The sequence below is a fragment of the Eutrema salsugineum genome, unplaced genomic scaffold (assembly GCF_000478725.1).
Source record: "Eutrema salsugineum unplaced genomic scaffold, Eutsalg1_0 scaffold_5, whole genome shotgun sequence".
Taxonomy (NCBI): domain Eukaryota; kingdom Viridiplantae; phylum Streptophyta; class Magnoliopsida; order Brassicales; family Brassicaceae; genus Eutrema; species Eutrema salsugineum.
Window position 1 is genome coordinate 14,046,568 of NW_006256612.1, and position 13,376 is coordinate 14,059,943.

General features: G+C 35.7%; 4 protein-coding genes across 6 annotated transcripts; 2 read left to right on the top strand and 2 right to left on the bottom strand.

Annotated features, from left to right (window-relative positions):
- Positions 1–216: 216 nt before the first annotated feature.
- LOC18994332 (ubiquitin-like modifier-activating enzyme 5) lies at positions 217–4,086 on the top strand. Its single transcript, XM_006417973.2, has 14 exons — positions 217–417; positions 860–928; positions 1,013–1,126; positions 1,227–1,355; positions 1,484–1,552; positions 1,847–1,999; positions 2,192–2,228; positions 2,587–2,669; positions 2,826–2,900; positions 3,032–3,106; positions 3,217–3,303; positions 3,391–3,509; positions 3,629–3,681; positions 3,788–4,086. The coding sequence occupies exons 1-14, from the start codon at positions 337–339 to the stop codon at positions 3,928–3,930; spliced, it is 1,287 nt and encodes a 428-aa protein (XP_006418036.1). The 5' UTR covers positions 217–336; the 3' UTR covers positions 3,931–4,086.
- A 1,053-nt stretch (positions 4,087–5,139) lies between these two features.
- LOC18994333 (cysteine-rich and transmembrane domain-containing protein WIH1) lies at positions 5,140–6,082 on the top strand. The gene is made up of 3 exons (XM_006417974.2): positions 5,140–5,321; positions 5,505–5,643; positions 5,750–6,082. Exons 1-3 carry the CDS (start codon positions 5,288–5,290, stop codon positions 5,793–5,795), a joined length of 219 nt encoding a protein of 72 aa, XP_006418037.1. The 5' UTR covers positions 5,140–5,287; the 3' UTR covers positions 5,796–6,082.
- A 736-nt stretch (positions 6,083–6,818) lies between these two features.
- On the bottom strand, positions 6,819–7,355 carry LOC18994334. The gene has a single exon (XM_024152329.1). It carries the CDS (start codon positions 7,353–7,355, stop codon positions 6,819–6,821), a length of 537 nt encoding a protein of 178 aa, XP_024008097.1.
- A 322-nt stretch (positions 7,356–7,677) lies between these two features.
- LOC18994335 (intracellular protein transport protein USO1) lies at positions 7,678–13,092 on the bottom strand. 3 transcript variants are annotated; one of them, XM_024153039.1, is made up of 6 exons: positions 12,888–13,092; positions 10,990–11,078; positions 8,777–10,765; positions 8,468–8,698; positions 8,191–8,394; positions 7,678–8,091 (listed from the first exon to the last, which is right to left on the bottom strand). In XM_024153039.1, exons 2-6 carry the CDS (start codon positions 11,074–11,076, stop codon positions 7,849–7,851), a joined length of 2,754 nt encoding a protein of 917 aa, XP_024008807.1. In that variant the 5' UTR covers positions 11,077–11,078; positions 12,888–13,092; the 3' UTR covers positions 7,678–7,848. The 3 variants fall into 3 exon arrangements, with proteins under 3 accessions (XP_024008807.1, XP_024008805.1, XP_024008806.1); XM_024153037.1 differs by having other exon boundaries at positions 10,990–11,110; positions 12,888–13,037; XM_024153038.1 differs by lacking the exon at positions 12,888–13,092 and adding an exon at positions 11,208–11,274 and having other exon boundaries at positions 10,990–11,110.
- Between the last annotated feature and the right edge of the window lie 284 nt (positions 13,093–13,376).

Consider the following 13,376-nt stretch of genomic DNA (forward strand, 5'->3'; position numbering starts at 1 on the left):
CATTTTATTTGATTTGTGCGATATTATGTTTACTTGTACAACAATAGACCTGTTTCTTTCATGGGCCGATTAGAAAGATCTGATGGGCTAAGTTGAGGGCCCAGAAGACCGGATAAGTTTTTTTTTTTTTTATGTTCTTTCCTTCTTTTCTCGGTCAACTTTTTGTTCTTTCCTTCGTGAAAATTAAATACGTTTTCTTGTCTTTTTAACCCTTTGTATTGTTTGTACACTTCCAGTTTCTCTTCCAAATTCGATTTCTCAAAACAGCATCGCAGATTCTTAGTCCGATCTTCCATATCCCTTTCAGCTCTTCGTTTTTATCCTAGTAGAGCTGAAATGGAGGTTGAATTTAAAGCAATGCTCGATGATCTTGATGTTCTCGAGAAATCTCTCTCCGATCCGGCTCCGATCCACAAGGTGTTTGGATTTTACTTCTGCTCTCTTCCTTTTTTGTTACTCTTGTGAGATGTTTAGTAGAGGGTTTCTTCCAATTCTGGTTATTCCTCGAGAATTAAGACACTCAAATTGCGATCTCTTTTCAGTGGCGTGGAAACGTTTTAATGGATTCTGATTTCCGTTCTAAATCTGTTTTTTTTTTCTTCCTTAAATTCGAAAGAGCTCATTTTTCACATGCATTGGTGTTACAAGGTGTTACAAGTTGAAGTTGTCCTTGTATTGATCTGGCTCTGGGTTCTCCTAATTGCATTTCTCTTGATGTGCATTTTCGCTTTCCTTGCTGCATATTTGTAAAATGTCAAACTTTGCTCTTGCATTGCTTATGTTTTTGGGTCTAGTTTCATGAATTCTTCTGAAGATAACAATGCGCCTCTCTTATCGAATTTTCTCGTATACTCTGCAGCTGCGATCACATGTCGAAAATCTAGCGACTCTGTCTAAATGTAATCCTCATCGGCGCTCCAAAGTCAAGGTCTGCATTATTCTCTTCTAATTTTAAGTTGAATATATATAACCAATGTAAAATGTTCTGATCTCAAGGGGACCTCTATTGCAGGAACTAAGTTCGGAAGTGGTAGATAGTAATCCTTACAGTAGGCTGATGGCACTTCAGCGCATGGGTATTGTGGATAATTACGAGAGAATAAGAGAGTTTTCAGTCGCCATAGTTGTATGTATCTATCTATTTTGTTTTTCAAACTTAACTTTCCTCTCCAAAGCTATACAATTTTGTTCTTAGCTATAGTTATTGGAAAACTTTTACATGACAGGGAATTGGTGGGGTTGGAAGTGTTGCTGCTGAAATGTTGACTAGATGTGGTATTGGTCGTCTTTTGTTGTATGACTATGACACTGTGGAACTAGCTAACATGAATAGGCTGTTTTTCCGACCTGATCAGGTAGTTAATTCTCATTGAATTTGCAATATATCTTTTGTATTCATTTTTTCTTGTCTGTCCTATGCACTTGAACTCTTTCTTGCCTGGTCGAGGACTTGATGCTGATATCCGAATAATGGTGACCGTAGGTTGGTATGACAAAGACTGATGCTGCTGTCCAGACCCTTGCAGAAATAAACCCTGACGTTGTGCTTGAGGTAGGTTTTCTACTTGATCTCTTATTTGATGGAGGTCAAACACATCTGGTGCTAGTTTAATGATCATTGACATCATGCTTACTAGGAGATTAATAGATTGTGCCCACACGGGTGCTTCCGGTTTTATGTCATTACTTATTAAGTGGAGATCTTTGATGTATGATGTTTGTTTCTTTTGGCTCTTTCTGGATACTTTATTATTTCTGCCCTTTTCTGCTGAGAACTATTACTTTCACACTAACAGTATTCCTTAACTCATAATTTCATGCTATTTCTATTTACCTTTTTTTCAAGAGTTTCACAATGAACATAACAACAGTGCAAGGCTTTGAAACCTTCACGTCGAGCTTGAAGAACAAGTCATTTTGTCCTAGCAAGGAGGGCACTGGTGTTGATCTTGTTTTGAGTTGTGTCGATAATTATGAAGCAAGGATGGCTGTCAACCAGGTAGCCATTACTTCTTTCTCTTAAAAGGGCTTTTTTGTTACAAATTCAATTCCTTACTTCACCGTCAGTCATTTTGATCTTGCAGTGTATACATGATTTCATTAGTTATACCGTTTGATTATGCTTGTGAATGAGAAGATTTACTAAGTTTCTAGATTGGCTTCTGATTTTAGTTTATCGTTTGATGTCTAGGCATGCAATGAGTTAAGTCAGACGTGGATGGAGTCAGGTAAACAAAATGAAAAGCTTATTATTATATGTACTTCTTAGTTTCTTGTGGCATGAATCTGTCTACAATGTGAACTACCTATCAACCTGCGTATCTCTGTGGCTCTTACACCCAAATGGATTGTCATGTTTTGCTGCACTCTTGTCTGCTCACAGTTTTCTTGTACTGATGGATCAGTCATCCATTAATGAGTTATGGTTATATATCCAAAACAAATAAAAACATTGAAACTAAGTTTCCGACCATTATAGATTCAGTTAATTTTGTTTTTTTATATATATCAAATAGTTTTATTTGTGTGCACACAGGACTTGTCAATCTGTCTATAGGCTAACAAAGAATATGATATTTTGTGCAGGTGTTTCGGAAGATGCTGTTTCAGGTCACATACAGCTTCTGGTTCCTGGAGAAACTGCTTGTTTTGCTTGTGCACCTCCTCTGGTATGTTCTTTTTCTACTTGTATCACTGGTAAAACTATTAACCAACGATATTCTGCCTTAATGCTTGAGGAATGCTATAAGTGGAACACTGGTAAATTTAAGGATTTTATGATCCACTTGCAGCTCCGCTAAATAATATCTTTATTTCTGTGGTAGGTCGTGGCATCTGGAATTGATGAACGGACACTCAAGCGGGAAGGGGTCTGTGCTGCATCTCTGCCTACTACTATGGTAATTTCTTAGCACCATACAGTACGGTTGAACAACACTATCTTAACTAGTTATCATATAGCAGCTAATGCTTTTGTTTATTTAAGTTCTGTCTATGTTCTAAGAATTGCATGATTGTCATGACAATTCAGGGTGTTGTTGCGGGGCTTTTGGTTCAAAACTCTCTCAAGTTCTTACTAAATTTTGGTGAAGTTTCACCATACTTGGTAAGAAGTCTTGGCTTTCTTCAGTGCTCCTCACATGGTTCATCACGGAATCATTATCATATAAATCATTTAAAGTTTACTCGTTTGATGCCTGCTACTTGATGCCACAGGGTTACAATTCTCTGAAGGATTTTTTCCCAACCATGCAAATGAGACCGAATCCACAATGCTCGAATGTGGCTTGTCTAGAACGGCAGGTAACTTGAGTAAAATCAACTGAAAGCTCTCTCAGCTCGTTTTTGTTTCCATGTTCTGGTGAAAAAATGGGAAATCTCAAAATGCAGAAAGAATACATGCTTGCAAAACCAGCAAGGGACGCTGCTGCTAAAGCTAAGATGGAAGCCGATGCGTTAACAGCTATCGATGATGGTCCACTCCATGATGATAATGAGTGGAACATAAGGTAACAACTCAGCTAAATATTTAGAAATCAAATTTGTACAATTTGGATCATATTTTTCTCCTTTCCAACCATATTTGCAAACAAGAAATCTGATATGTATCTCATGTCCTTTTTACAAGTGTTGTCGACGATGAAAATGAGAAGGATACTACAAAAGCTTCCTCAAGCTCAGGTATTTTTATTTTGGGACTCTCTGTACTATTAATGTGAAAATGTGTAAAATTTAAGTCGTCTTCTTCTTTTAATGACACTTATCTGAATCGATATGTGTTGTATAGATACATTGCCCGAAGGGCTTACTCGGGAGCTTCCAGTGGCAGATGAGTATGAGAAAGCAATAGCTATAGGGCCTGGAGAGACAGAGGAGGAAGATGACCTTGAAGATCTGAAGAAACAGCTTGAAGCTCTTAATGCTGCTTGAGTCTTTGGGGGAGAGAGAATATACTTGTTTAGCAAATTTTAGTTGAAAGAGGCTGCAAATGCAATTGTGTAAACGAAAGAGAGTATTTGGGTTTTGATTAACTGGATCTCATGGGAATATATACTTTTGTTTTTGGATGATGATTTCTCCCTTTCATTTTTTTTTGGTGACGAAGATATACAATTTTGCAGATGTTGCATGGTTTTTATTTTTATAACTATCCGAAATAAATTATTTAAAGGAAAGCTTTATAAGTATCCGAAAAAATCATAAGATGACGTGTGGGTCGCGATTTATTACTGTTGCGTATTTGGGTGGAGAATCAAATTATTTCCGTGAAAACAGAAGAAAAATACTTTGACATCCATTTTTGTGAAGAAAACTGAGCTGTAAGATTAATAATAAGTCTTAGAAAAATCAACTAAGATGACGTGTGAATCGCGATTGACAATTGCGTTTATGGGTGGAGTCGTGGAGAACCAAATTATTTCCTTAACATGATATATTTCATTTGTTTTATTTTTGTTAAAGGTTTTTCATTACAATTTGATTTTCATTAAAACTCTGTTGTTATTTTACTAAAAGAAAGTAAAATATTTACTTTTGTGACCAAAATTATTATCACACTTACATTCTTTTAAAAAATTAAGTCGTGGAGATTTTATATGTTAAAAAGATTATATTTTCCTTGCTTATCCAGCATTAATGCATGTAAGATTTAGTAGTAAATTGTTCCTCTTTTTTTTCCATAGTTATCGTTTTGGCTCGCAACGTTTATTGGAATTCGTTGCACTGTCTGTTAATTTAGTTAACTTATGAAAGCTTAAACCAACTAAATCTTTGGTTAAATAGTTTGGTAGTAATTTATTTCATTTTCATGTGATCCAACGAAGCAAGAAGAAAAGAAGCTTCATGACTTTTTCTGAAAATTCAACAAAACACGGTCTCGAACTCTCGACCATGTGAGAAGTGAGAATATCATACGTGTCGTAGCGCGGTTTTCATCGTGGATTTGTCCACATTACTTTACAGTTTACACAAATATCTCATTTATATTTAAATCAGAATTTGATGGACTCACTAATAATTAATAATTAATTAATTCTATACTATTTTAAAATAAATAGTAATTTGGTCTATATTCTGGCGACGTTAATGTTCTATCCTCCACGCGGTCCTCAAAAAGAAAACCGACCTACTTTCTCCTTTATCTCTTCTTCCTATATATATTACATACACACGCATTTGTAAAGATATCCAAAGATTTAAACCATTCTTGATCCATTAAAAAAACATCAATACACATACACATAACATCTTGCCTTAGATCAAATTTCGTTACACTAATCGTTCTAAGATGAGCCAGTACAACAATCACAACCAATCTGCAGGTAAGCTAATTCCTCTGTTTACTTTTCTTGTCTTTTTTTTAAAAAACTTTTTTTTACTCTTGTCTTTTAAATTAAAGAAGAAGATTTGTAAAGTGTAGATAGTACGATAGTCCTTTAACTGACCAAAAACAAAATATATAGTTATTATGTTTTTTTTTACTGATGATATATTATGTAACGTAGGAGCTAACCCTCCACCACCGATTTCAACCGGCGGACCGCAACCACCGATCGGTTACCCGACGAGCGACCCGAGTCACGGTTCAGTGGCTCCTGTTAAAGCCGAGACCAAGTCTAAGGGTGACGGCTTCTTCAAAGGCTGGTAAGTAAATTATTACGAAACTATGCTTTCTATATCACTATGGACCGATGGGTCCCTTTATAACTTTTGATCTTTCATATTTGGATTTTTGTTTTTGTTTTGGTAGTCTTGCGGCCATGTGTTGCTGTTGTGCCCTGGACATCTGCTTCTAAGGAGTTACAATAACATTGGAATGGTTTTATTTACGACGACTTGTGTGAATGTGATGTGAATTATTCTCTTCAGCCTTATTGTATAAAATATTATATTATTGGTTTGTGAAATCCTTGTAAGACTTGTTGGGTTTTTATTCGAAGGCTTATGGGTTATTTTTTTCCGAACCATATTAGTTTTATATTTTATCTTTGAATCTCTTGTATTTTAAATTCATTTATCTTGCCCTCAGTTTTGTATCTTCAATCAAAGGGATAATATATAAAATTAGACAATTTGGTTGCTTTATGAACTAATGAACCTTATAAATATATAATCGAGATTCTTATTGGATATATACTTTTACCTTTTTGAGCAACATATCAAAAGACAATAACTAAATGATGACGTATTAAGCCGTCCGATAAGTAGTAATAGTGACATCAAATACATGGAGAATAAAGGTGGAGCCACACCAAATATTTGATATCCGAGATTGACTCGTGAATATCATCACCACGCGATTCTCGTTGACTTCGGTTTTGCCTTTTATCAATTTAAGAGAAACAAAAAAAAGAAAGAAAAAAGGCAATTTGGAAGAAGAAACGCTGTCGTTTTTTGCTCGTTTTCTGGTGGTGGTGTTGTGCTCAATCATCAATGTAGGTGACTAGGTGTTAAGGGAATGGAAGCATTCATAAAAGTAAGCTTTACTTCCACAGAATTACGCGTTTTTTTTCCTTCTATTGATTTGTGCAACTATAACGATAGATGATGAGTCTAATTATTACAACTTAAAAAAATAAGAAACCTGGAATAATAGCAATTGTTCTCTGTTTTACTCTATTTACATTAGGTTAGGTTAACAACATACAATCGAATTGGGAAGACAAAATCCAAAATTGTTAACCAATTAAAAAAAAAAAAAAAAAACCCTAAAAGTTATTGCTCGTCTTCCAAGTAACAAACCCTAGCTATCTTTTGTAACCTTGGATGATCCGAAGGGATGCATCGGATCGGCGGGTTTTCAATTGAGGACACATGGTTCAATGCTTTACAAGGACCAGTGAGACGCCATCAGCTCCGATTTTGTACGTGGCTTTTTGTATTTTTTGTTTTGGTTTTAACCAACGCCTCCGCTGCTCTCTCATCTTCGTCGTCGCTATTGGTTTTTGGGGTTGAGTTTGCTCCGAACCGACATGGTTAAGCTCCTCGACCGGTTCCTTTGGTAGGGTAACTTCGACCGTCAACGAGAGAAGTCCTTTGTACTCCTCATCAACCGTACGTGTTTTTTCACAAACGTACAAAATAATGTCAATAAGCAGAAACTGAGCCTCGAATTCGGTTATTCCAGAATCGACAAGTAATTCGTAGAGTGCTACTTTCTCTGGACAATCTTCGTCTTCCCAGATGAAATCTTGAACAGCGGAGGAGAAGAAGATCTCTTCGAACGGAGTAGAACACCCTTGTCGGAAGATCTTGGCATTAACACCGACTGTGAAATCTTTTGCTTCAGGTTTTTGTTCCAGTCGATGTTTTAGTTTCAATTCAAAAGGAGAAGGAAGAGTGTTTTTAATCGCCATGGTTTTAGGGTTTACGGTGAAGAAAAAAATAAGAGTTTGATTTGATAGCCCTTTGATATTCTGATGGCTGTTGTGGATTTTGTGAGTTAGTTGAAACTGAGAGATGCCTATTTATAAGCCGAAACATTAGTCCTTGTGAATATCGTTGCTTATATCTCTCGATATATAGTTTTACGCTTTATTTCCATTTTCTTGAATCTTTCCTTTTTTTTCTCTCTATTTTAATTGATTTAATTTTTAATTTCAGTACGGTATCCAGCGTGGAAGGTTTATCAATGGATTTTCCATTTCACTTTCAATGATCCATTTCAACAAAGTGGAATTTATCAGATTGTGTTGATAATGCAATAACATTAGTCCTTGCTTGGCAAACAAGAAATGAAAACAAAAGCACTAGACCCAGAAACAATCAAACAAATCTTGTTAAGTTCTGCTAAACCCCCCACCACAAGAAATCTTTCATATATAAAAAGAACAATCATACCATAAAAGTTTAGTACTTTTTCCCAAGAATGATACCTATAATGACAGACACAAGAGCCACTGCAAGGACGGTCTTCAATGTCATGAGATGCCATGTTTCAGCTTTCTGAATCGTAACATTTCCTGAAGAAGACGAAAGCGAAGGAGAAGCATCTGGCATCTTCTTGCTCTTTTGTTGCTTTGGAGTTGAAAAAGATAACCCAATGTCTCGAGATTTAACTTCTATTTCCTCTTTTGCCATAGATTCGGTTTCCTGCAAGTTTGGTTTCGACATAAACAGAGAATTCCCGACAATTGTATACTAAAGAAACAGGTTAGCTAACGGAAACTCGGTCTTGTATATATGACTAACCTTAGATTTAGAATCTGCAAGCTGCACTTTCTGTTCAAGATCTTTGACCAGTGACTCCAGATGAACGATCTTACTTTTCTTTGCTTCAAGCTCTTCTTGTGATTTCTTTAAAGTAGCTTCCAATTCCAAATGCTTCTGAGAAACCGCTTCTCTCTGTTCATCATGCTCATGCAATTTTGAGGTCAATTCTGCAACTTTTTCCACCTGGCAGAAAAAAACCCAACATCATCAACTAGTGAAAAAGTATTCCAAAAATGTTATACTGAATTATTGTTACCTCTTCTTTCAACTGAGCTTCGGCTTTTTTCAATTGTTTTTCTACTTCTTCAAAGTTTGACTCCAACACCAACTTTTCAGCAGCCACGGCACTGAGATTCTTGATTTCAGATACCATAGCATCGGACTTAGTTTTCTCTACTTGGAGTTGTTCTTGAAGCTTTACGAGTTCATTCTTTGTGCTCTGATATATCTCATTGACTTGGTTATTTTCTTCTGCCAGGGAAGACATCTAAAACAGAGAACAGTGTCAAGTTTTCTTAAGATGGTTTATCAATACTTCATTTAAATTCTGAGAATGTGTGTTTACCTGTGATCGTAATCTTTCTCCTTCAGAAGTAAGCTGATTTGTTACTTCTTCTATGGTTGTCTTTGAAGCCTGAAGCTCTTTTGCTGTTTGGTCTTTCTCAGCCTCTAAAGCAGAGAACATTGCCTGAAAATCGCTGGTCTCTGAACCATGATCGGCTAGTTTCTGGTTCAGCTTTAAATTTACCTCAGCCAAAGATCCATTTTCTTTCTCAAGCTCTTTGATTGTAGCTTCGAAAGCCTTGAGTTTAGATAGAGCCTCTTCAAGCTCCATTTTTCTTGTATCAGCAACTCCAGATGCTTCAAGAACTTGCCTTTTATGCTCCTCGATTAGGTTCTCATGGGATTTCAACTTAGTAATCAAGTCATTAGCTTCTATGTCTCTCTGATTAAACCTCTTGGTTGCTTCTTCAGTCTGTCTAGCTGCGGTTTCCTTCTCAAAATCCAGAAATCCTTCAAGTTCTTGAATCTTGATCTTGAGCTCGTTATTTGTATCTGCTAGGAACTCATTCTTCAGTGTCGACAATTCAAGTTCTTCTTTCAAAGAAAACGAGTGAGCAGATGCTTCAGCCAACTTCTCTTCATATAATCTTATTCTCTCCTCGAGATCTTTTGATTTCTCAGCCAGTGACTTGGCCTCTGTATCTCTGCTACTGAATTCCTCCATTGTCTTTTGAATTCTAACCTCTGAGTGTTTATGCAAAGCTTCCAGCTCTATGCTTCTTGTAATAGCCTCATTTATTTCTCTTGCTTGCTTCTCAAGTCTCTCTTCTGCGGATTTCAGCTTCTCCATCGCTTCACTTTCCCTTACTCCAGAAGATTTCATATCATTTCCAATACTCTCTAATTTTCCTCGTGCCAAATCCAATTCACTACTGAGAACTCTTAATAGATTCTCAGACTCAGTTACCTTCACACTATATCCATTCACTGTATCATCCAACACTTTCTTCTCGTTCATCACAGCATTTAGATTCTCTGACAAGTCCCTCTCTTTCTCCATTGCTACACTTAAAGAAGCTTCGAGACTAGAGTTTTTCGCTTGGAATGCTTCCAAGTCTTTCAATTTTTCCTCTGCTTTCTCTAATTTTGACTGTGATGCTTGGAGCAAACCTTCTAGCTCAACGCTGCGCTGAGTACTCGCATTTCCAAGATCTTCATGCTCTGCACCTTTCTGCAGAGCAATTACCAAATCTTCTTCAAGCTCTGAGATTCTCGCCGATGATTGGTTCAAAGACGATTCCAGTTTTGTGACCTGTTCTTGGTATTCCTGCATCTGTCTAGACGAATTTTTTCCCTCCTCTTCAGCCACTATCAGAGCAGATTTTAGTTGAGATACTTCCTCAGAAAATTCCTCCAGATTTTTCAATTTCTGCTCAAGATCAGAGTTTTTGGACAAAGCTTGAGATAGAAGAGCATCTGTTTTGGAGAATTTTTCATCTGAGATCTTCAGTTTCTCTTCAAGTTCGTCGCAGAACTCCTTGGTCTTTGCTGCATTACTAGTGATCTCTGCGACAGATGTCTCAAGAACTTCTTTTTCTTTCAACACTTTGGTCAACTTCTCATGCAACTGCAAAGAATCTTCCGAAGACTTCAACTGTGATATATTTCTCTCTTCACCTTCAGCGATTTGCTCTTGCAGCTTCTGTTTAACAAGTTCGAGCTCTTCATGCTTCTTTTCGGTTTCTCCTAGTCTCACATTCTTAGAAACAAGCTCGTCTTTCAAAAGGGTATTCTCGGATTCATACCGTTTCAACTGCATCGTTACCTTTTCCAGTTCAAGCTCCAGTTCTTTCGAATTTTCTTGCGATTCATGATGTTCTCTTTGTGAAATGCTTGAGCTTCTTTCGATTGGAACCTGCTTCTCTGTTTTCTCTTCATCCTTAGTGTGAATCCCTTCTTTCTCAACTTTTACAAATCCACCATCAAATGTAGTATCCTCCTCTTCTTTCTCCATTACTTTATCTTCCTTTCTCATTTCTCCATACACATCCTGTAATAAACCGTCACGCTACTTTATCTCCTACGAGAACTAGCAAGGATAACTTGATAGATTGGATCCTACTTAAAGCCATGTTTAGAACTAAAATCTTCCTTTGCAATGTCATCAGTCATACTAAAAGTCAATGATATTAAGAAACATTTTTTGCAAAAATTTCATCTTCGAGTTACAAGGGAAGAAGAATTCACAAAGCATATGAGCAAACAGATCATTACCTTAGCAGAAACATCGGCCGTCTTAAAATCCTCAGGCGCATCTTTCACTACAGGGACCTCAGAACTCACTTTTGTTGCTTCTTCCATAACTATAATCAAGCAATTCCTTTAACCTTTTTTTCTGCAACCGATGAAAATCAAGCCTTTAAAATGGTACTAGTAAGTATATTTTGTTTACATGAACGAGATGTCACACGTCAATGTATCGTATTAATCACCATGTTTTCTGAGTTCTGTTTCTTGCATCAACAAGACATATGATCAAGTTCAGTTGAACATTCCAACCGCAAAAGTTTCATTTAAAAAAAAAAAAAAAAAAGAGAAAAGAAAAAGAAAGTTCTAACTTGTAAGAAAGAGAAAACAAAGTCCCACAAATTATAAGTATAAAATAACAAGGAAGATAAGATCATCTCTTAGCGACCGTCGAGAGGCATACATCATTTCTTGTCCCATTTTATTATCAAAAAGACATTCAATTCAATGGTAGATTTATTATTGCCAACAACGTTCTCTAAGATATAATTAAAGAAACTAACAAATGAGAAGATTTGATTTTGAGAAATCCTTAATAATGGTCAATGTCCGTATATTACTAGAGTATATTCTGGTTTATAATCGAATATACAAGTTATAATGTGACCAAACTCCAAACAGAATTTGCAATCAAACTTAATTACTCTTTTTCTGTTGTCCTGGTAAGTTAAGAATACAATAAAATTCAACAAAGATATAAGAAAACCACAAAGCCGGTTATAAATAAAATTTTAATTAAACTAATAAGAGAAGAATGATAAGATGGCGACCAGATGCAGAGTGATGACAAAAGTATATTATTTAAACAAGAAAAATAAAGACTGGACAGAGAATTGATCCAAATTCAACATTTTAAATTATTCTGTCAAGTTTGGTTAAAACTTAAAACACAAAACAAAGAAGATCACACGGTTACAAACTGCGTGGAAGATCCAAACGTCTTATCAAATCGACAAATTTCATCATTTATGCATTAAATGAGGCTTAATCGGGCTTGAGATGAGATAACCAAAGAATTTTCGATGGAATTAAGAAATTGTAATCATTAACCTAGTTTTCTAGACGCTATCCATAGACAAAGACATCTCTTCAAAGTTGAAACTTGAAAGGTAAAGAAAGCCTAATTCTTGAAAGAAATAATTTACCACATTTAATTTTAAATATTACGATCCAATGTTAAGGAAAAGGGTTTTCTGCAAAAAATGTCGATTTAATCAAATACGACTTTTAAAGTCATTACACACAAAACAGATCATCTTCGCTTATTGCTTTTACTCCGTTTGTTTAGGAGTTCTGTTTCTGCTTTAGGCTCTATAGCCATTCCTATATCTCTGTTTTGAGAGAACATTCTGTTTGGATTTACCCTGTTTATGGGTTATTTAATTGAAATTCAGATGACAAAAAAAAGTCATTACACACAAAACAGAATAGACTTGAGTCTTTACATTTTACATTTTACCACAAAAGAATAGACTTGAGTCGGAATTACTACTTGAAGATGATCGATCAATTGATCGACTGAAGACGTAAGTCGAATTTATCGCGATCACTAAACTTTCGCCATCGAAATTTATCAAATATAGTTAAATTCCCGATAATCAAAAACAGAGAGACGACTTGGACCGATCACAAGTCCACCCAAAAAAAAAAAAAAAAACGAAATCATTTCAAAGAAAGGAGAAAGAAGAAGCGCAACATCATAACTAATTCTTCTAAGGTATATAGATGATAGATAATAAGTATGGATCGATCAAGTCAAGGAAAAGAAAAGCAATAGAATCGAAATATAAATGACCAGATCATATAACAACTCCACGGGGGGAAAAAAAAAGAGAGAGAGAAGAAGGTGGATTTGATATGCTTACTTGGAACTGATGACTCTGTTTCCTTCTCTCTGTTTCCTTCTCTCTGTTTCTACTTTTTGGATTTTATCTTAAATATTCCAAATTTCCTCCCAAATGGGAAAATTTACAAGTACGAAAATGCATAAAGACAAGAAAGAAGATGAAGAGATGTCAACGGGGAGAGAGAGATAAAAAACAAAAAAAGTCTCTTTTATATACAGTGGACAAGCAATTAAAGGTCTCTCTTTGTATTTTGAAAGACAACTCCGGCGGATAATTTATCTAAATTCCCATTCTACCCCCCGCATTTTGGTTTTCCCGAGTATAGTTCGATGGTCCGATACCGACTTTATTAAATACTCCATTAGTATTATTCCGAATTTGCTTTTTTGTACTTTTATCAATATCATTGTAATAACATTAGTATACTCCACTAAATACTCCATTAGTATTACCCCGCATGAGATTTTTTTTTTTTCAATATCATTCAAAATATACTATCTAAAATAA

What these genes read in the sequence shown, in the direction of transcription:
- LOC18994332 (XM_006417973.2), top strand. Translation starts at nt 337, where the DNA reads ATGGAGGTTGAATTTAAAGCAATGCTCGATGATCTTGATGTTCTCGAG. An exon ending in ATCGGCGCTCCAAAGTCAAG is followed by an intron (nt 929 to 1,012) that starts GTCTGCATTATT and finishes CCTCTATTGCAG; the next exon opens with GAACTAAGTTCGGAAGTGGT. An exon ending in GATAATGAGTGGAACATAAG is followed by an intron (nt 3,510 to 3,628) that starts GTAACAACTCAG and finishes CCTTTTTACAAG; the next exon opens with TGTTGTCGACGATGAAAATG.
- LOC18994333 (XM_006417974.2), top strand. Translation starts at nt 5,288, where the DNA reads ATGAGCCAGTACAACAATCACAACCAATCTGCAG. An exon ending in CAATCACAACCAATCTGCAG is followed by an intron (nt 5,322 to 5,504) that starts GTAAGCTAATTC and finishes TATGTAACGTAG; the next exon opens with GAGCTAACCCTCCACCACCG. An exon ending in GACGGCTTCTTCAAAGGCTG is followed by an intron (nt 5,644 to 5,749) that starts GTAAGTAAATTA and finishes TTGTTTTGGTAG; the next exon opens with TCTTGCGGCCATGTGTTGCT.
- LOC18994334 (XM_024152329.1), bottom strand. Translation starts at nt 7,355, where the DNA reads ATGGCGATTAAAAACACTCTTCCTTCTCCTTTTGAATTGAAACTAAAA.
- LOC18994335 (XM_024153039.1), bottom strand. Translation starts at nt 11,076, where the DNA reads ATGGAAGAAGCAACAAAAGTGAGTTCTGAGGTCCCTGTAGTGAAAGAT. An exon ending in CGGCCGATGTTTCTGCTAAG is followed by an intron (nt 10,766 to 10,989) that starts GTAATGATCTGT and finishes GGTTTATTACAG; the next exon opens with GATGTGTATGGAGAAATGAG. An exon ending in TTGCAGATTCTAAATCTAAG is followed by an intron (nt 8,092 to 8,190) that starts GTTAGTCATATA and finishes CCAAACTTGCAG; the next exon opens with GAAACCGAATCTATGGCAAA.